The following is a 17,589-nucleotide window of genomic DNA, read 5'->3' on the forward strand; positions in this document are numbered from 1 at the left end:
TCAATCTCTGAAAATGAATGAAATTCAAAGTCTGAGAAAAGACTTTTCACGTCACCTAAATGAGCCTATCGCCACTTGGTTACTTCGATGCTGGGACAATGGGGCCAACAGCGTGTGGCTAGACAGTAGAGAAGTTCACTGGCTGGGTGGCATTGCTAGGGACTCAGCCATTGACAGAGGCATTAGTGCACGCCAGAACCAGTCCTTCATCCTCTGGTAGAGGGTGTTGTCAGATGTAAAAGAAAGATACCCTTCAAAGACGATCTGATGCCCGAGAAAAAGAAATGGACTGATACAGAAAAAGGCATCTGTTATTTCAGAGAATGTGCTGTGGAGGAAACGCTACATAGCCCCAATTTCATTCCTAATGAGCCACACCACGAGCATGATCCTGAGAGAGTCATATGTACACCAAACATGTGGCGTATATTCACAAAGACTGCACCAGAAAGGTACGCCAGTACATTTGCAGCAGTGTATGGCAGAGGGGAAAGAAGACCCCTTATAAACGAATTGTTCATAAACTTCAAGACTTTGAGTTACATTTAAGCCCTCTCCGAGCTTGTGTTTCAGCCATTGCAAAAGTAGCTGAAAAGCTGGACAGAATGGAGAGCAAACAAGAGTGTATAATAGACAAACTGTCAACCGTGCCTAATGCTGATGGATCCATTGTCGGCATTCAGTCGAGTTAGAGAGCTCTCACGATGGCAGGGTGCTGGTCCCCACGGCTGTGCCTTGCTGGTCCCATCCACTGTGGCTCAGAGCCAAGTTCTGCTTCTGTAAGAGCCGGCCTCACTTCTCTTTTGCACACCAAGTCAGGGTGCAAAGACCACCCCAGATAGTCAGGTGGAAGACAGCAGGACTCAGGGATTGTCTGCATGGCTCAGGGAATGCTCTACACTGACCTGAGGTTTGCCAAAGGGCCAGGGCGCAATGGCACAGCCAGCCAGGCACTAGAGGCATGTACGAACCTCACACCTCCCCATATGGCCAACATCATCACCTCATTACTCATCCTACAGCCCTTAGTATAGATGAGGCTGAGAGTCCTCATGAGAACATTGCACAGGAGCTGATGCCTGTGGGGACAGCAGGGAAGGGGCCTGGCACAGTCCAGGTAAGTGCCTGGTTGGGATGGCGATGTGAGAGGTCATGGTGTGAGCTGTGCATGTTGCTTCAGGGCACTTCCCTTTCCCTCCTTGGAGAGAGGAAGCACCCACACTGTGCTACCACGTTGCCACCACGCTGTCTGTGGCTGCCCAAGAAGTGACAGAGGGTGATGAATGGCTACTTGGTGTCTTGCAGGGTGCTATTCCCACCGGTGCTGTGTCCCTGTGGGGCTGCTGGGTGTCAGCCTGCTGCTGGTGGTGGCCACCATGGTGCTAGGGGCCTGCTGTGAGTGGAGACAGGTGGCACTGGGACATGGGGACAAGAGAGGGGTGAGGTTGGGGTGGGTGCCACAGAGCATGGAAGTAGGTCTGTCTGTCCCAGTTGCACCAAGCTGCAATTTGTCCCTCTCACATCATGGGTATTTCCATTGGCTGCCATCACCCGTACTCCTAACTAGGCTCTTCTTTCCTGCTCTCCTGCCCTGATCCTGCCCCAGCCTGTTTTGCTCCTACTCCAGCCCACCCTGCCAGATCCTACCTCAGTCTGCACACTTCCCAGTCCTCCCCATCCATTCCCACTCAGTGGGGTTGCCCACTGCTCTTCCTGCCCCGTGCCCAGCCCTTTCCCTCCCATCCAGGCTGCCCCATCCCCATGTCCCAGCTCACCCTGCCCTGTCCCCAGACTGGCAGGTGACTCGTCAGCTACAGGACACATCCATGGAGCAAGTGGCCGAGCGTGGCCACTTATCACAGGAGGTGCAAATGTGGAACCAGAGCCTGGAGCAGATGTGGCAGTAGCTGGCACAAGTGCGAAAGAAGCTGCAGCAAGCATGGCAACAGATCAGCAGGAGCTGGGCAGGTGGGAGGCTGAGCTGGTGAATGTCTCACGGGCCCTGGCTGCAACCCAGAAGGAGCTGAACAGCGTGCAGGGAAGGCTGAATGCTAATGAGAGCACCGTGACCCTGCTGCGCTCCTGCACGGCTATAGGTATGGCGATAGGGCAGCCCCAGCATGCCTGCAGTATTGAAGTGTGGATGGTGGCTTTTTGGCCATGGAGTGGACATGGGATGGTTGAAAGGCTGAAGCTCTGCAGAAGATGGGGTTCTGCAGATGCCAGTGAGTGCCTCAGCTGATCTGTGCCCCTATCTCTAGACTGCTGCCACTCTGGCTGGCTGCTATACCAGGCAAAGTGCCTCTTCTTCTCAACGGATAAGAAGACGTGGGGTGACAACAGAGCAGAGCGTGAGGAGAAATACTCTCAGCTCCTGATCACCAAATCCTGGAGTCACTGGAGACTGTGCCAGTAGGGAGTGAGAGCTGAGTGCCAGGGCATTGCAAAGCTGGGGGCATCCAACAAGGGGACAGCACAAGAAAGATGTGGAATTCTTGGAGTGGGTCCAGAGGAGGGCCATCAAGATGATCAGAGGGCTGGAGCACCTCTCGTATGAAGAAAGGCTGAGGGAGCTGGGCTTGTTTAGCTTGGAGAAGAGAAGGCTCCAGGTTGTGGAGCTTACAATATTTGAAAGGAATAAATAAACAGGAGGAGCTGTTTACAAGGGTGAATAGTGATAGGACAAGGGAGAATGGTTTTAAACTCAGACAGGAGGTTCAGGTTAGATATTAGGAGGAAGTTTTTCACAGGGGGTGGTGAGGCACTGGGACAGGTTGCCCAATGAGATTGTGGATGCCCCATACCTGAAAGCATTCAAGGCTAGGCTGGAGGTGGTTCTAGGCTGCCTGGTGTAGTGGTTGGAGATTCTGCACATAGCAGGGAGTGGAAACTAAATGATCTTTGATGTCCCTTTCAACCTGGGCCATTTTATGATTCTATGGTTCTAAGAATATACCTCTAGGCCATCACTTATTGTTGTTGTTACTGTTGTTTTCAAACTTTTCCTTTTCTATCTCAGTAAATACTTTTGATCTCAACCCACAGTTTTATTTTCTTTCCAGTTCTCTCTCTTATTCCACTTTGGGGGGAATGAGCAAATGTCTGTGTGGTTCTTAGCTGCTCATAAATTTTAATCATAAATAGGCTTAAAATGGCATTTGATATTTAACTTTAGCAGTGTCTCATTTACCAGATAAATAATATTTTATCAATCTGCTAATGTTCAGTTTTACTAAAATAATTAATGAATTCAATACAACTTTACCTAATTGTCTAAATCAGTAAAAATAGAAAGAAAAAAGAATAGCTCTTCACTGACATATCCCAATAATAACACAACGTTTTTCAACTTAAAATATATAATAAGTTATAATATATAATATATATTAATATGTATATATATTATATATTATAATATATGAAATAGAATAATTATAATAACAATATAATTCAAACTTAAAATAAAAACATTCTCTAAGACTTTTTTGGGTAAATCTCCTAATCAGTTTCTTCCTGGGTACATATTCTTTTGTACTGTAGTGTTCTCTTTCTAATTGAGAAGCATGAGAAAGTTGGTATTCAATAGCAAAGATTTTAGATTTTTTTTCCTTTTCATTTTTTGAAAGGAGAATATTACTGTAGCAATTCCACTAATAAATTCTTCTATCATTTGTCTGACACATATCTGTCCTTTTAATCTTACTTAATGCAAAATATTATACAAATTCTCAGTATATAACTCACTGTACTATTTTTTCTAGTGCAGCTGAGGGAAAAAAAAAAAAATTAAATAAATATTAAACAGATTTCTATTTCTAAATTAGATGTTAAAAGATTCATTTGAATTAGAAGTCAGTCATCACTCTTTCTCTTAGGAAAAACACAATACTAAGTATACAGTTGGAAACATCAGCATCACTTCATTAACATTAGTGGAGCTCCACTGATTCCAACAGAACTATGTTGATTAACTGCAAAGAAGATTCCAGCGTTTGTTTTCCAAATCCAAAAGAGTGGTAGGCCCTCGTAGGAGGTGATACTTGCCTAGTCTGCAACAGATATGGAGTCTTATACATACATAAAACATAAAAACACACACCAATGTGCCAAAAGGTTTTTAATTATTTATCACATCCAGAACATGGAAGGTGATAACAATCCTGAAGTCATTCTTTCATTTGTCATAGCAGGTTTGCTTAATGAATGCTAAGTATTTGTTAGCTGAGCATGAATGTAAAATGGTGCAAAATAAGATCCTTGTCAAGGATCATTTAAATGGTAATATCAGTGTAGCAAAAGGTGATTGTCTGTGTCCCTTGTGAAATATTAATTTCTGCTTTCTTTGCACAGCCTTCTTGTAAAGCTGACTGATTTAGCACCTGCTGTTTCAGACCAAGATTTTTCTTAAAGTCTTTATATAGATAAGAGGTACATAATGAAGACATTCTTGCTGCTGGGTGTGTGTTCAGGGTGGAGATTTGTGGAATTGTTTGCATGTTTGTTTGGTTTTTTTTCTCTAATTTAAACATGATGACTTCAAGTTTATCATTACTATTACTACCACTATTACTGCTACCACTATTACTGCTACTACTATTACTATTGCTATTACTGTTACTGTTACTGTTACTGTTACTGTTACTGTTACTATTACTATTACTATTACTATTACTATTACTATTACTATTACTATTACTATTACTATTACTATTACTATTACTTTCTCTGGTGTAAGACTCAAAGTTTTCAAACTCCAGATATCTTGCATGTGACACTCAGCAGAAGACACTCAGTAAGTTACACAGAGATACATTTCTCTTTATACCAAATGCATTATGACTCAGAGTTGCAGGTCTCTTCTGGAAATTTGATATATCAGATTTTCTTATTCAATACAGATACAAAATGAGATCCAGAATGCATGTATATCTCTTGCCTGTTTATGTTGTAAAACTACATCTCCAAAACAGTTATTGCATTAGTTAATTTTTAGGCATATAATATAAAATTGACTTTAATAAATCATTTGAAATCCCAGAATTCTCAAGAGTATAACTTTTTGGATACCCTTTGGCAATCACGTTTCCAGTGCTCATCAGCCATTAGTCACTTGGCTGTTCACTGCTGTGCCCAGATGTGCCAACTAAAACATTTTTTGTGTAGATTATATTAATCAATTCTGAAATTATCAGATCTTTTTCTCCAGTAAGGCTTTAGAATATCAAATAATCCTTTTTTAAGAAATGACAGTCACTTAAATGTGTAACAAAACTCCATCCTAACGATCTGCTACTGAACTCCTTGCAGAACTGTTCCATTGCTTTGAATTACACTTCAATAGATATTCTTCTATCTTTCTCTTCAGTTATCTCTTTTATTGAGCGTAGAGAATAAGTGCCCAACATTTTGGCTTATCTGCACTAGATTGTGTGAAAGAGAATTGACTTGGGCCACATACAAAACATATATGAAGTTAATATATACAAGTAACAAATCTTATTAAAAAAATATTATTAAAACCTTTTTTAAAAAGGGAGGGTAACAAAAACATAAAACCAGATGAATATTTGGCCCTGCTTTTGTGAAACTAATGTACCAGGTTGCAATTATTATGTTTGTTATCAAGGTGTTTGTCAGAGATTTTGGTGAAGTTTTGTTTTCCATGTGCTTTGCTCTTGGAAATAATTGCTCATGAATGTATGTACTGCCAAAAATCGGTGACATGAATGAGCTGTGATTGTAACCTGAGAGATATTTTCTTCTGGTAAAGTAGATCCCATTAAAGTCTAGTAAAGAGAAGCTATGACACTTTTTAGTTGAATATCTGATTGCAACTCTACTTTCCATTTGAAAATCTGCAGATATTGTGTTTATGCTGATTCAAAATGGAGTCAAATATATATATATATATATATATATAACAATCTTGACTTTTTAAGTAATCTGGAAACCTATTCTTGAATTTCTTTGTTAAAACAGAAAGAAAGGATAAATATCTTTTGTTGTACACAGGGCTGTGTTTAGCCCTGTGTATGTATCAAAATGCAGGAGTGACCACAGTACTACCCTAGTCCTGGGCTGCATGAAGCCTGTGGACTGTAATTGGACATGTCTGGTCTAGAGCATTGGGCTGGCTGATAATTTTTATTGAAACTTTGATTTTTGTCCCCAATATATAGGAATCTAATTGAAGATCGAACAATTAACTTGGAACTCTTCTGGCTATCCACATATCAAAAGAGAAATATTTCAGTTAACTAGTGAAAATTAAAATAGGGACTATAATAAAAAGGATTTAGAAAGTTAAATCTATGTTTAGATCAAAATTGCAAAGATGTACATGATTGCAATTGCTGATCTGAGCAGTACACCTGAAGCTATATGAATGAAATTACTTATTATTCTAATTTCCATGAAAGGTTTCCAAGAGAATCTGTTAAAATAAAGTGATCGTTTTTCAGATAAAGAGGACTATTTATTAAATAGGAGCCTTCAAAAGAAAAAGACAAAATGGTATTGAAAGTTAATTAAAAAAAAAAAAATCACACAAATTCAATGTGACAATCACATTGTCTTCCTTGTTATGCTTTTCTAGTGTACTTAGTTATTTAAACAGCTACACCATTTAATTTAGACTCTGAAGGCCTAATTGTGTAATTCCTGGGGTTAAAACCAGGTGACCTTTTATATTGTCAAATGACACTGTGAGGGTCTGAGCTAGGTACTCAGGAGATCTAAATGTCCATTTCTGGTTAAGCACAGAGTTATTTTCTGGTAGTGATCAGATTGCCCAGGTATGATTCTTTTCATTTAATAGTAGTCTGGAAGCAAGATGTTTAATATAAAATAGGGTTCCCAACAGAGTAAATGGAGGCAGGGATTCTTTCCCAGATAACTAAGATTCCTTCCTGGGTCTCTGACTAACAGCATGATGCAACTTCTAAACTTATTTCTCCAGGGACAAAACACATCTTAGACTAAGCATCTAATTTCAAATGTCAAAGGTAGGGGAAATGATCACTTAATGTCAGTGCTATCTTTTAGAGTATAATGTCTTTCTGAGGCAGAAGATACAAATTCCCATCTCTAAACACATTCACATCCACCAGTAATGTTCCTTTTCAATCAGTTGTCTCAACCTAATGCTTCTTGGTCAGAAATTTATTTCATTTATGTTCCATCACTATTTGGTCCCCTGGCCTTTTCTACCTTTCAGAGTTCTTCTCAGACAGCCATTTTAGTCAAACTGATGGCTTGAGGTGCATTTAATAAAATTTTGAGTCTAGTCTCTGCAAGTATGGGATATATTTTCTGATATTTACAGTGGAAAAGAGTATTCATACTGTTTCATGCTCTCCTCTCAAAATATCTATCATTATTTTAGCAAATTAAGGTTTTTAGCTTAAAACAGTGCTCAGACTTTTAACACACCCAACATTGAAGCAGAGCAGGAACAAGTATTTCATTCTGGATGGAACTTGCAAATCTTCAAAAGAAAAGCTCTTTGATTGTTGCTAATTTTTTTCTTATATAATCATAAAATCTTAGAATCGTTGGAGTTGAAAGGAACTTCTAGAATTCATTTAATTCAACTCTTCTGCAATGAACAGTTAGATCAGGTTGCCAAGAACTTGGTCCAGGCTGGAAGACCTTGATATTCTCCAGGGACAAGGCATCAACCACATATCTGGGGACGTTCCTGTGTCTCACCACCTTCACTGTAAAAATCTTTTCCTTACATCCAGCCTAAATCTACATACCCTAAGCTTGAAAGCTTTTCATCTTTTTCTCAACAGACTATACTGAAGAGTCCCTTCTTTCCCGTAACTCCCCTTCAGAGACTGAAATGTTGCCAGAGGTGACCTTGGAGGCCTCTCTTCTCCGGACTGAACAGCCAAGTTCTCTCAGCCTGTCCTGGTAGGAGAGGTGTTCCATTTTTTGGATCATTATTGTGGTTCTCCTTCGAATATTTCCAACAGGTCCACATCTCTCCTGTAGTGAGGACACAGTGCTCTAGGTGAGGCCTCACCAGCACAGGCTAGAGGGGCAGGATCACCTCCCTTGACCTGCTGGATATTTTTTTGGCTGTTTGTCTAAGATATTCAATAAAATGAACAGAATTAAGTTCACAGAACTTGAATTTCTATTTAAGAGTTCCTCAGGTTCAGTTTGATATTTCTGGCTTAAGGAGATTTGGCTTGAACATTTATGATTGCTGTATATGCTCAAGGGAAATAATTTCAGTATTCCTTTCTAGTGCAGATCTGAGAGTGACTTCTTAGGGTGACCAACTCTGTCTAGTCTGTGTGTCAAAAATGATATATTAGGACTTTTACAGAAAGTTCTGGAGAAATTAGGCACATTGCTGTAGAAGTGTGCTGGAGAAGCAGAAGTATGACAGAAGAAATGATCTGGGATGAATTAACGGTCTTGCAGTCTAAAGTTCAAGATAGGAACACAGGTGGAAACAGGAGAGAGGGAAATGTAACACTGTGTTATATACTAAGCGTGTTTAGATGTATTGATATGAATTGATCACTGTACAAATGACCTATTTTTAACGTTTGTTTGAATTTTGCAAATTTCTCCCTCTTTGAAAGCATCTAATTTCCTCATTTCACCTATTTCCCCAAATCCAGGCTCACTTTGGAGTGTATTTCACTTACAAAGAGGGACCTCAGGCTCACAAGTAGAAGAGAAAGCCCACTCCTTTGAACTGAAACATAGTGCATCACAGATCTCATGTTGAGATCAGTGCTCTTAAGAGTGTGTATGCAAGATGCACATCACAGGAACAGAAGCATTGATGCTTCTGAGGCAGCAGTAATAGAGATAGCTCAGGTGGCTGGAGCAGTTCACACATTTACAAGCTGCTGTTTCAGACTAAATTCATCTTCATGTTGTTTTCTCATTCAGTTGAGAACATTTCATGGAGATGGATTGGCCACTTCACACTTTTGTGAACCTTCTAAACTGTAGATGGATGTGGAGAGCCTTCTACTTTCATTCTTCCATTTAAAACTCCCCTTTTCAATACTGGCAATGTCAGTGTGGCAAAAGCAGTATTTTGTGGCTAATATTATATAGTACTATACTGGAGAAATAGGTTTCCCATAATGAAGGGTGAAGAATATACATCTCTCAGGAACATTCTGAGATATTTTGAAGTATATATGACTAACAGGATTGCCTTAAAACTGGCCTCCTTTGATAGCATAGTTAAGAAATTTGGATCAGGATTCTGGAAAAAAAAATCTTCCCCTAAAAGAAAGCTGTATAGCACAGCACACATATTCATTTATTATATATGTGCACATATGAGAATGTGTATGCAGATAAATATTCATTATATTGGCTTTTAATATGGACACTTATGCATACATCAAATAATTAATAAAATGTAACATTTTTGCTCTTTTTTTATGCCTATGACTCTGTTTCCTTCTCATCGCAACACAACTCATAACGTTCCTCAGAAAATGAGTTTGAAAACTTAGCTGACAAAATGCATTTTGGCTTATGGCTAAAAATTCTGAAGCGATACACAGTTCCATTGTGTTTTTTGTAGTTCCATATGATATATCAAAGTAACATATTTCAACAGTACTTTTGTTGTATCTTTGAGGAAAAAGAAAAACTAATGAACAAACATTTTCAGAGGATAGTTGTTTCTGCATTGGTAAATTGTAACCTATCCTTAATTTCTGGAATATACAATGGCAATGTAGAATTAAGGAGAAAAAATAAAAATAAAAAATCTCCCTTCAATAAATTGTGCACAAAAATGGGAGTGGAATCTGGGCAATTAAGTCTAAGATAATCTGTGATTTACAGGAATGACATTATATAGAAATGGTTATGAAAAGATTAAAAGTTATAAAGATACCAAGTGGCATTAAGTGGAACATATAAGAATAAGGAGTTATGAAATAGAAATAAATGATTAAATGACATGAATCACAGGAAACTAAGGCATCTTCTGAGGTTCTTTGTTTCTTTTGGGATTTTTCAGCAACATATGAATGAAATACAGCTGGATGGGCAGGAGGGGGGTGGAGGGGGGCGCGAGAGGAGATGGAGAGAGATGTATCTAAAACTTCACAAGAATTCCAAATTTATAAATGTATATATCAGATCCTTAGAGTAAGATTTAGAGACAAGATTGACTTTCAGGTAGGGTAAAAATCACAAGAAATGCAACTATTGAACATGCAGATATAGAAAGTACCATCTTCATCAAATTAGAAAGCAATGGGGAAAGCTTTTGGTGAATAAACTGGCTGTGTGAGAACAGTAGTGAGTAGATTAAAACAAACAAACAAACAAAAAAAGCTTTCATACACCTGGTTTGCAATACTGCATCACATCTTACTGTAAAAGGCCAACATTGGATTATGGAAATTGGATGGCTGGGCATTTTTTTATACAGAAATACACTCCTTCTGCAGTTGGCAGATCTGGTGCTAATTGTTTACAGTAATTTAAAATGGCCACACACACACAAAAAAAAAATCATCTGACTCAGAATTATTATCTATTAAAAGAATGTTTTCAATAAAGTATGTTATAATCCCATCCAGAGTAATACTAAGTATCTGTGTTGTCTCTGTCTTTCCTTTCTACCCATCTGTTACAATGCAAAGCAATAGGGAAATACAGCTTCTCAGAGCCTGACTTCTCAGTCAGTGTTAAGGGAGATTAGAAAGGATAATTAGCAATATGAACACAGGTGGCAGTCTCCCAGTGTATAAGAGAGAGGTTATATACCCCATGTCCAAGACATTCTTGAGTTTTCATTAGATTTAACACTCATATCTCTCCTCGCCTAGACTCTCATGCTGATTCTTGTGTAATGAATATTCTTAAGAATGTTTCCTAGTCTCTGCAGACTCTGCGGCAGGTGTCTTGATTGTCCTTGAACAGCACAATGTATTTTTATAAAATACTTCTTCACATTTGTAGGAGAAGAAAACAAACCAAAACAATGCCTCCATCATTTATTTTCATGGTTCTCATGTTTTTTTTTTGGACCTGTGTTCCATGAATACTTGAGGTCTACTTTTAAGAGTTGACTGATTGGAACAGTAGCAGACAGCTTTTTTCAAGAAGTTATTCATTGTCAGAGAGGATGTTCCTCCATAGGAATATTTTGAGGATCAACAAACTCTCACAAAAAGTTGATAGCCAGCACTCGCATGAATTATTTTTTTATTCAGTACAGATAAATTACTTCTGTACTTAATGATGTGAAGCAGCATTTTTCCATTTTTCACAAGGTTATTCATTGATAAATGGCAGTGCAACACTGTGAATCATAGGATATTTGCTGACAATGTAAATACTTCTTTTGAGAGTTTCCATCTTGCTTCAGTAGGTGCAGAATAAATTCCTTTTCTCTTAATATCTATAACCATTATTTTGTAAAATTTATAAAATTTTGTATTTTCATTTAATTGTTTATTTGGCATTTACCAGAAATGATTTCTATTTTAATTCTTTGACCTTCAGACTTGAATATCAATGTAGAATTAAAATTTTAATGTTCACAGGACAGAATAAACATAAGAACAGGGAAGTCCTTAGGAACAATTTTCTGATTCTGATTGCATCAAAGAAAAAACTGACCAGCATCTGCTCCACACATATGTACATAAACCTAACAGGACCTTAAAGATAATAGAGAGCTTTCAAAGAGTTGTTTAGAAACCAAAACCAAATTCATACATTGAAAAGAATCAATCAGTGAAGCAATCCTTTGGCTACAAAGAAGACTGAATAAGGGCTAGGCTCTGAAATTATTCCTGCCACCAGATGCTGTTTGTCTGCTTCTGTGCTCTAATTGCTATCAATAATTAAACACAGGTAACTGATTCATATGCACAGAGGAAGAGATTCTTAAATTAAACATTTTAAAGTCATTATAGTACATTTTATAAGTTCAGCTAAACACTACACTCAGGCTGATTATGATTAAATATACTGAAACTGAATTACATATTGATTCCATAAATATCTATGAATACCCTGAACAAATAAGAAGATTCCTGGTAAATAGAAGGAACATTTTAATTTCAGATGAATAACAGTGACTGGGCTATACTTATTTGTCTACATTACATTATGGTTCTGGCACATTGTGCAAAGAGATGGCATCTCCCAGTCAACTTGCAAAACACAGAGAATAATTTCTACTAATTTGGATAATAACAAATAAAAATAGTATATTGCACCCAAATTTCTGCAACAGCCACTTGAAAAGTCAAGTTTCAATGCAAGCAAATCTTGCTGTAGTTTATCAGTCTTTTTTTTTTTTTTTTCCAAAACTGCATCCCCAGTGTGATCCTCACTCTCAATAGAATACAGTATGCAGTATATATAGTGAAAAATCTCAGTATATTATGTTCCTTTGATTCTACCCACCTGCACCTCTTGGTAGTTTTGACAATTTGACAACACACTTCGCTAATCATTATTGCTGTTACTCATACTACATTTTGCCAAAATGTTTGGCAGACTTTCAAACAGGGACATGATGATGAGCCATCTATGGTGATTCATTCTTTCCAGTACAGTCCAAGAGGTCAGTGCAGTACAACCCCTAATATCAGGTTTACAAATTAAAGACTTTCTGGAGTCTGATGCTATTGTTCAGACGTCCTTCTGTTCAATCTGGACATTTGGTACAGTTCTTTTTTTCCCAGAATCCCATGGATTGCTTTCTGAGATTTCTGCTCAATGAGAGAGAATCCAAAGTTCAAATCACTGAAATATTTTTGGCTAGGGCAGATTTGAGATCAAGGCTACTATCCAAGGCAAATTCTCTTTTGGAATCAGCATTGATGAATGAATTCTACTCACAGTTCTGTAACTCTGGGAATACACAGATCAGAGGATGAAAGAGTGTTGGGCAAAGGTTTCTAAGGGACTCTCAGACTTTGAAAGAGCCATCTTTTTTATGCCAAACAGTTCTGATTATATAGATACTTCATCATAATTAATTATAGGGGTAACTTTCACTGTGGGATACCAGAAAGAGAATTTAATAAAAATGTTAGCACATAAAGATCTCTTCCTTAATTTACACTTTCAATTCTTTAAGCTCTCTTTCACTTTTTTTGTTATCTAAAAGAAAAGCTTCTGAAAAATGAGTTCAGTTTCTAGAATGACTAATGCAAATCAGCAGTTGTTTCCCTGGTTAGCTACCCTTCTCAAAGGAGATATTGTTGCTCAGGATATGAGATAATTTAACTTTATTCTTTAACATGATATGGGTACTTAAACATAACTGTCTAATGCCATTTATCAGTTTAGATGCTCTAGTGTTTTATAGGTATGCCTCCAGTTGCATTCCAAAGTGGTCTGGGTCTCTCTCAGGTTCAGTATCACATTTACAAACCCAACGGAATATATGTCAGATATTTTGAGATGTTGAAAATGACATTTATGTTTAAGTGAGATGAATTATTGGTATTTTTAATTCATAGTTTAACTGTTGCTCATATCCTGTAAAGTTAGTATTATGCACTATTTAGAATGCATGCATCATGCCATATTTAGTAGTACAGGAAAACTTCAAATAGATGTATGTTTCTTGTTTTGCACTAGGATACTTTCATTTTTTTTAAGACACTTCAAGAGGGGGAATATGCAAAACGTGATGAAATATAGCTAAAATTTCCAATGCACTTTCAAGAACCTTTCAGAATGGTATTAAAGATGCCATCTTGAATAAGCTGTCTTAAAAATAAAATATGTTAAATGCTGGAATGTTTCATAGTGAAGAACACAGTGTGGTTGTTTAATGCTTTGTTATACTTCTGCCATATGAAATGTTTTTTGAATTTCCTTCTAGACTTTCTAATAAATTGGTAATATTGGTTAGAACAATCTAGTTACTAGCTATAAAATTCAGCTGACCATACTCATTTTCAGAGTTTGTGTGTGGTTGCTCAGGAAGTTACAATCCCTGAACTCCGTGAACTGAAAAACTCTATACTACTTTTTGCATAAGCTGTGCAGGTGGTTGGACTACACTAGTATCCTGTTCAAACATTCTTTCCAAAACAGTTCAAATATTAAGAATCTTAGGTAAATAGATACTTTATCTACTTCCAATAAGTTTCCTTGCTAAAATCATCAAAATGTAAACATTTTCTTCTTCACAGATGTATATTCTAATTCAAACTGTGCATTTGACAGGGCAAAGGCTAGAGTGGCAGAACTGCAGGACCAAACTCAATTAAATCCTTCTTTGAGAATTATTTCATCATAGAATTCTGTCCCATGGCTTCCTTAATTGTTTCAGAAAACCTATTTATCACCGGGGATAATGTTCATGGAATAATAGACTTCTTTTTTTTTTTCTTCTAAGTTATTGAAAACACTGATGAAACAAAATTGTAGAAATTTGGAGGCTGGAAAGAGATAATAATATAATCTGAGAACGTAGTGAAGATTGTTTATAGTGTATTGGTGTTTAATTAGATTTAAACAACTAATTTAAGGTCAGAATGTAAATACAGTGGAGTTGAGCTGTGTCAACTAGAACTGCAGCAACTAGGGACCGGACTTTAAAAACACATAAATGACTATATAATGCGAAGAACTCTGAAAACAGGAGTCTTAGAAAACTTATGTGAGACACCAAGGACATTCTCATGACGTGAATTTTTCTTGCATTTGAAAAAAACATTTCACAGAAGTGGAAGTGAACTTGAGAAATCATTGTGTCCAACACCTCTGCTAAATCAGGTATCCTACAGTACGTAGTAAGTAGGCATCCAGCTGGATCTTGAAAATCTCCATAGAAGGAGACTCCATAACCTCTCTGGGCAATGTGTTCCAGTGCTCTGTCACCCTTACCATAAAAACATTCTTTCACATGTTACTACAGAACTTCCAATGCAAAAATATTAGGCCATTATTCCTTGTCCTATCTCTACACATCAGTGAGGAGAGCCTAACCTCATCCATTTGCCACCCATCTCTTTTTAGATATTTATAAATATTGATCAGATGCCCTCTCAGTCTTCCTTTCCCCAGCCTGAACATATTCAGTTTCCCCAGCCTTTCCTCACATGGGAGGTGCTCCAGGCCCTTTTAATAACTTTGTGACCCTGCATTGGAGTCCTTCTTTCTTGATCCCTGGATCAAGAAAGGGATCCCTGGATCCCTATCTTTCTTGATCTGGGGAGCCCAGAACTAAATGTGACCTTGCTATGGCAGAGTAGAGGGGGAGGACCACCTCACTTAACCTGCTGGCCACGTTCTTATTAAAGCACCCCAGGATACCACTGGCCTTCTTAGCTACAAGGGTACATTGCTGGCTTATGGCCAACCTGTTGTCCATAAGAACACCTTGGTACTTCTCCTCAAAGCTGCTCTCTAGCAGATCATTCTCTAACATGTACTAATACATGCAGTTATACCTCCCCAGGTGCAACTCTTAGTAAACCTCATCAGATTCCTGCTCAGTTCTCCAGTCAGTCCAGGTCTTGCTGAATGGAAGCACAGCCTTTTGGTGTGTAAGCCACTTCTCCCAGCTTTGTAACATCAGCAAACTTTCTCTATCCCTTCATCCGGGTTGGTGATGAAAATGCATGGATTTCTGAAAATATGTTTGGGTAAAACGTAAGAAGAAACTTCTCACAAACTATGTACACTATTAGCAACTTGACAGGTGAGTGAAACTGTGGTCTTTGGTAAGGTAATAAGAATTTAGGGGAACTGGTTTTTTTTGTCTTATTCTTTTTCTTTTTCTTTTTCTTTTTCTTTTTCTTTTTCTTTTTCTTTTTCTTTTTCTTTTTCTTTTTCTTTTTCTTTTTCTTTTTCTTTTTCTTTTTCTTTTTCTTTTTCTTTTTCTTTTTCTTTTTCTTTTTCTTTTTCTTTTTCTTTTTCTTTTTCTTTTCCTTTTCCTTTTCCTTTTCCTTTTCCTTTTTCTTTTTCTTTTCCTTTTTCTTTTCCTTTTCCTTTTCCTTTTCCTTTTTTTTTTCTCTCTCTTTCTCTTTCTCTTTTTTTCTTTTCCTTTTCCTTTTCCTTTTCCTATTCCTTTTTCTTTTCCTTTTTCAAGTGTTCAAGGCCAGATTGGATGGTGCCCTGGGCAGCCTGGTCTAGTATTGAATGTGGAGTTTGGTGGCCCTGCCTGTGGAAGGAAGGTTGGAGATTCATGATCCTTGAGATCCTTTCCAACTCTGGCCATTCTGTGATTCTGTGATTCTCTGTTCTTCTCCCAGTCTGTATAAATACCTGGGATTGCCTGGCCCAAGTGCAGTACCTTACATTTGATCTTATTGAATGTCATTATGTTCACATGGACTGACTTCTCCAGCCTGTCCTGGTCCCTGTGAATGGCTTCCCTTTCCTCCAATGTATTGACTGCAACGCTCAGCTTGGTGTCATCTGTAAACTTGCTGAGGGTTCACTAGATTTCGCTGTCTATGTCATTGATACAGACGTTAAAGAACACTTGTCCCAAGACTGGCTCTTGTGGTAAACCATTTGTGACCAGCCTCCACCCAGATGTAGAACCATTGATCACAACCCTTTGCCTGTGACCAGCCAACCAGTTCTTAATCCATTGAACCACCCATCTTTCAAATCCACACCTCTCCAATTTGGAGGAAAGGATGTGGCGAGGGACCATCTCAAAAGTTTTGCAGAAATCAAGGAAGATGACATATGTCACCTTTCCCCTGTCCACTGATTCCACCATTCTATCATAGAAGGCCACCAGATTGGTCAGGCAAAATCTGCCTTTGGTGAACTTGTGCTAGCTGTCTCAGATCTCCTCTTTATTTCATATGTACTTTAACATGGTAACCAGGAGGATCTGCTTCATGATCAAAGGCACAGAGGTGAGGCTCACTAGCCTGTAGTTCCCCTGTCATCCTTTCTCCCTTTCATGAAAATGAGAGCAATGTTTCCCTTTTTCCAGTTACCTGGGATTTCTGACAACCTGACAACCCTAACAACCATGATTTTTCAAATATGATGGAAAGCAGCTTGGCAACCACATCAGCTATCTCTGTCAGAACCCTAGGATAGATATCATCTGACCCCATTGACTTATATACATTCAGTTTCCTGATGAGATCTTGGACACATCCCACTGTTACAGCAGGGTAGGATCTGCTCCTCTCACCCACACCTAGAGCTTCAGGGCCCTGGCAGACATAGGGAGGAGCCTAATCACCAGTGAAGCTTTTTCCATGTCTGAGGAATCCAGTTCTCTGTCCTCATTTATCAGAGGGGGAACACTCTCCTTGGTCTGTCTCCTCCTGCCTATGTACCTGTAGAACCCCTTGTTATTTTTCACATCCCTTGCCAAGTTCAGCTCCATCTATGCCTTGGTTTCCCTGATCTTATCCCCATGGAAAATGTCCTTGTATTCTTCCCAGATTACACATCCCTGCTTCAATTTCCTGTACATTTCCCTCTTTTCCCTCAGATTAAGCTGCAGGTCCTTGCTCAGCCATGCTGGTCACTCGCCTCCTCTGCTTGATTTCTTCTGCTAGGGGGTGGTTAGCTTTTGTGCTTGCAAAAGGATGACCTTGAAGAACTGCCTGCTCTGTTCTGTTCCTATGCCCTCAA

General features: G+C 38.4%; 1 protein-coding gene across 1 annotated transcript; it reads left to right on the forward strand.

Moving 5' to 3' along the window:
- The first annotated feature begins 878 nt into the window (after positions 1-878).
- LOC125687004 (B-cell differentiation antigen CD72-like) lies at positions 879-2,416 on the forward strand. The gene is given in 7 exon segments (XM_048931718.1): positions 879-963; positions 1,023-1,091; positions 1,094-1,117; positions 1,306-1,395; positions 1,792-1,947; positions 1,950-2,096; positions 2,262-2,416. Coding segments are annotated over 7 exon segments (726 nt in total).
- The last annotated feature ends 15,173 nt before the right edge of the window (positions 2,417-17,589 follow it).

Source organism: Lagopus muta, chromosome Z (assembly GCF_023343835.1).
Source record: "Lagopus muta isolate bLagMut1 chromosome Z, bLagMut1 primary, whole genome shotgun sequence".
NCBI classification, from domain to species: Eukaryota; Metazoa; Chordata; class Aves; order Galliformes; family Phasianidae; genus Lagopus; species Lagopus muta.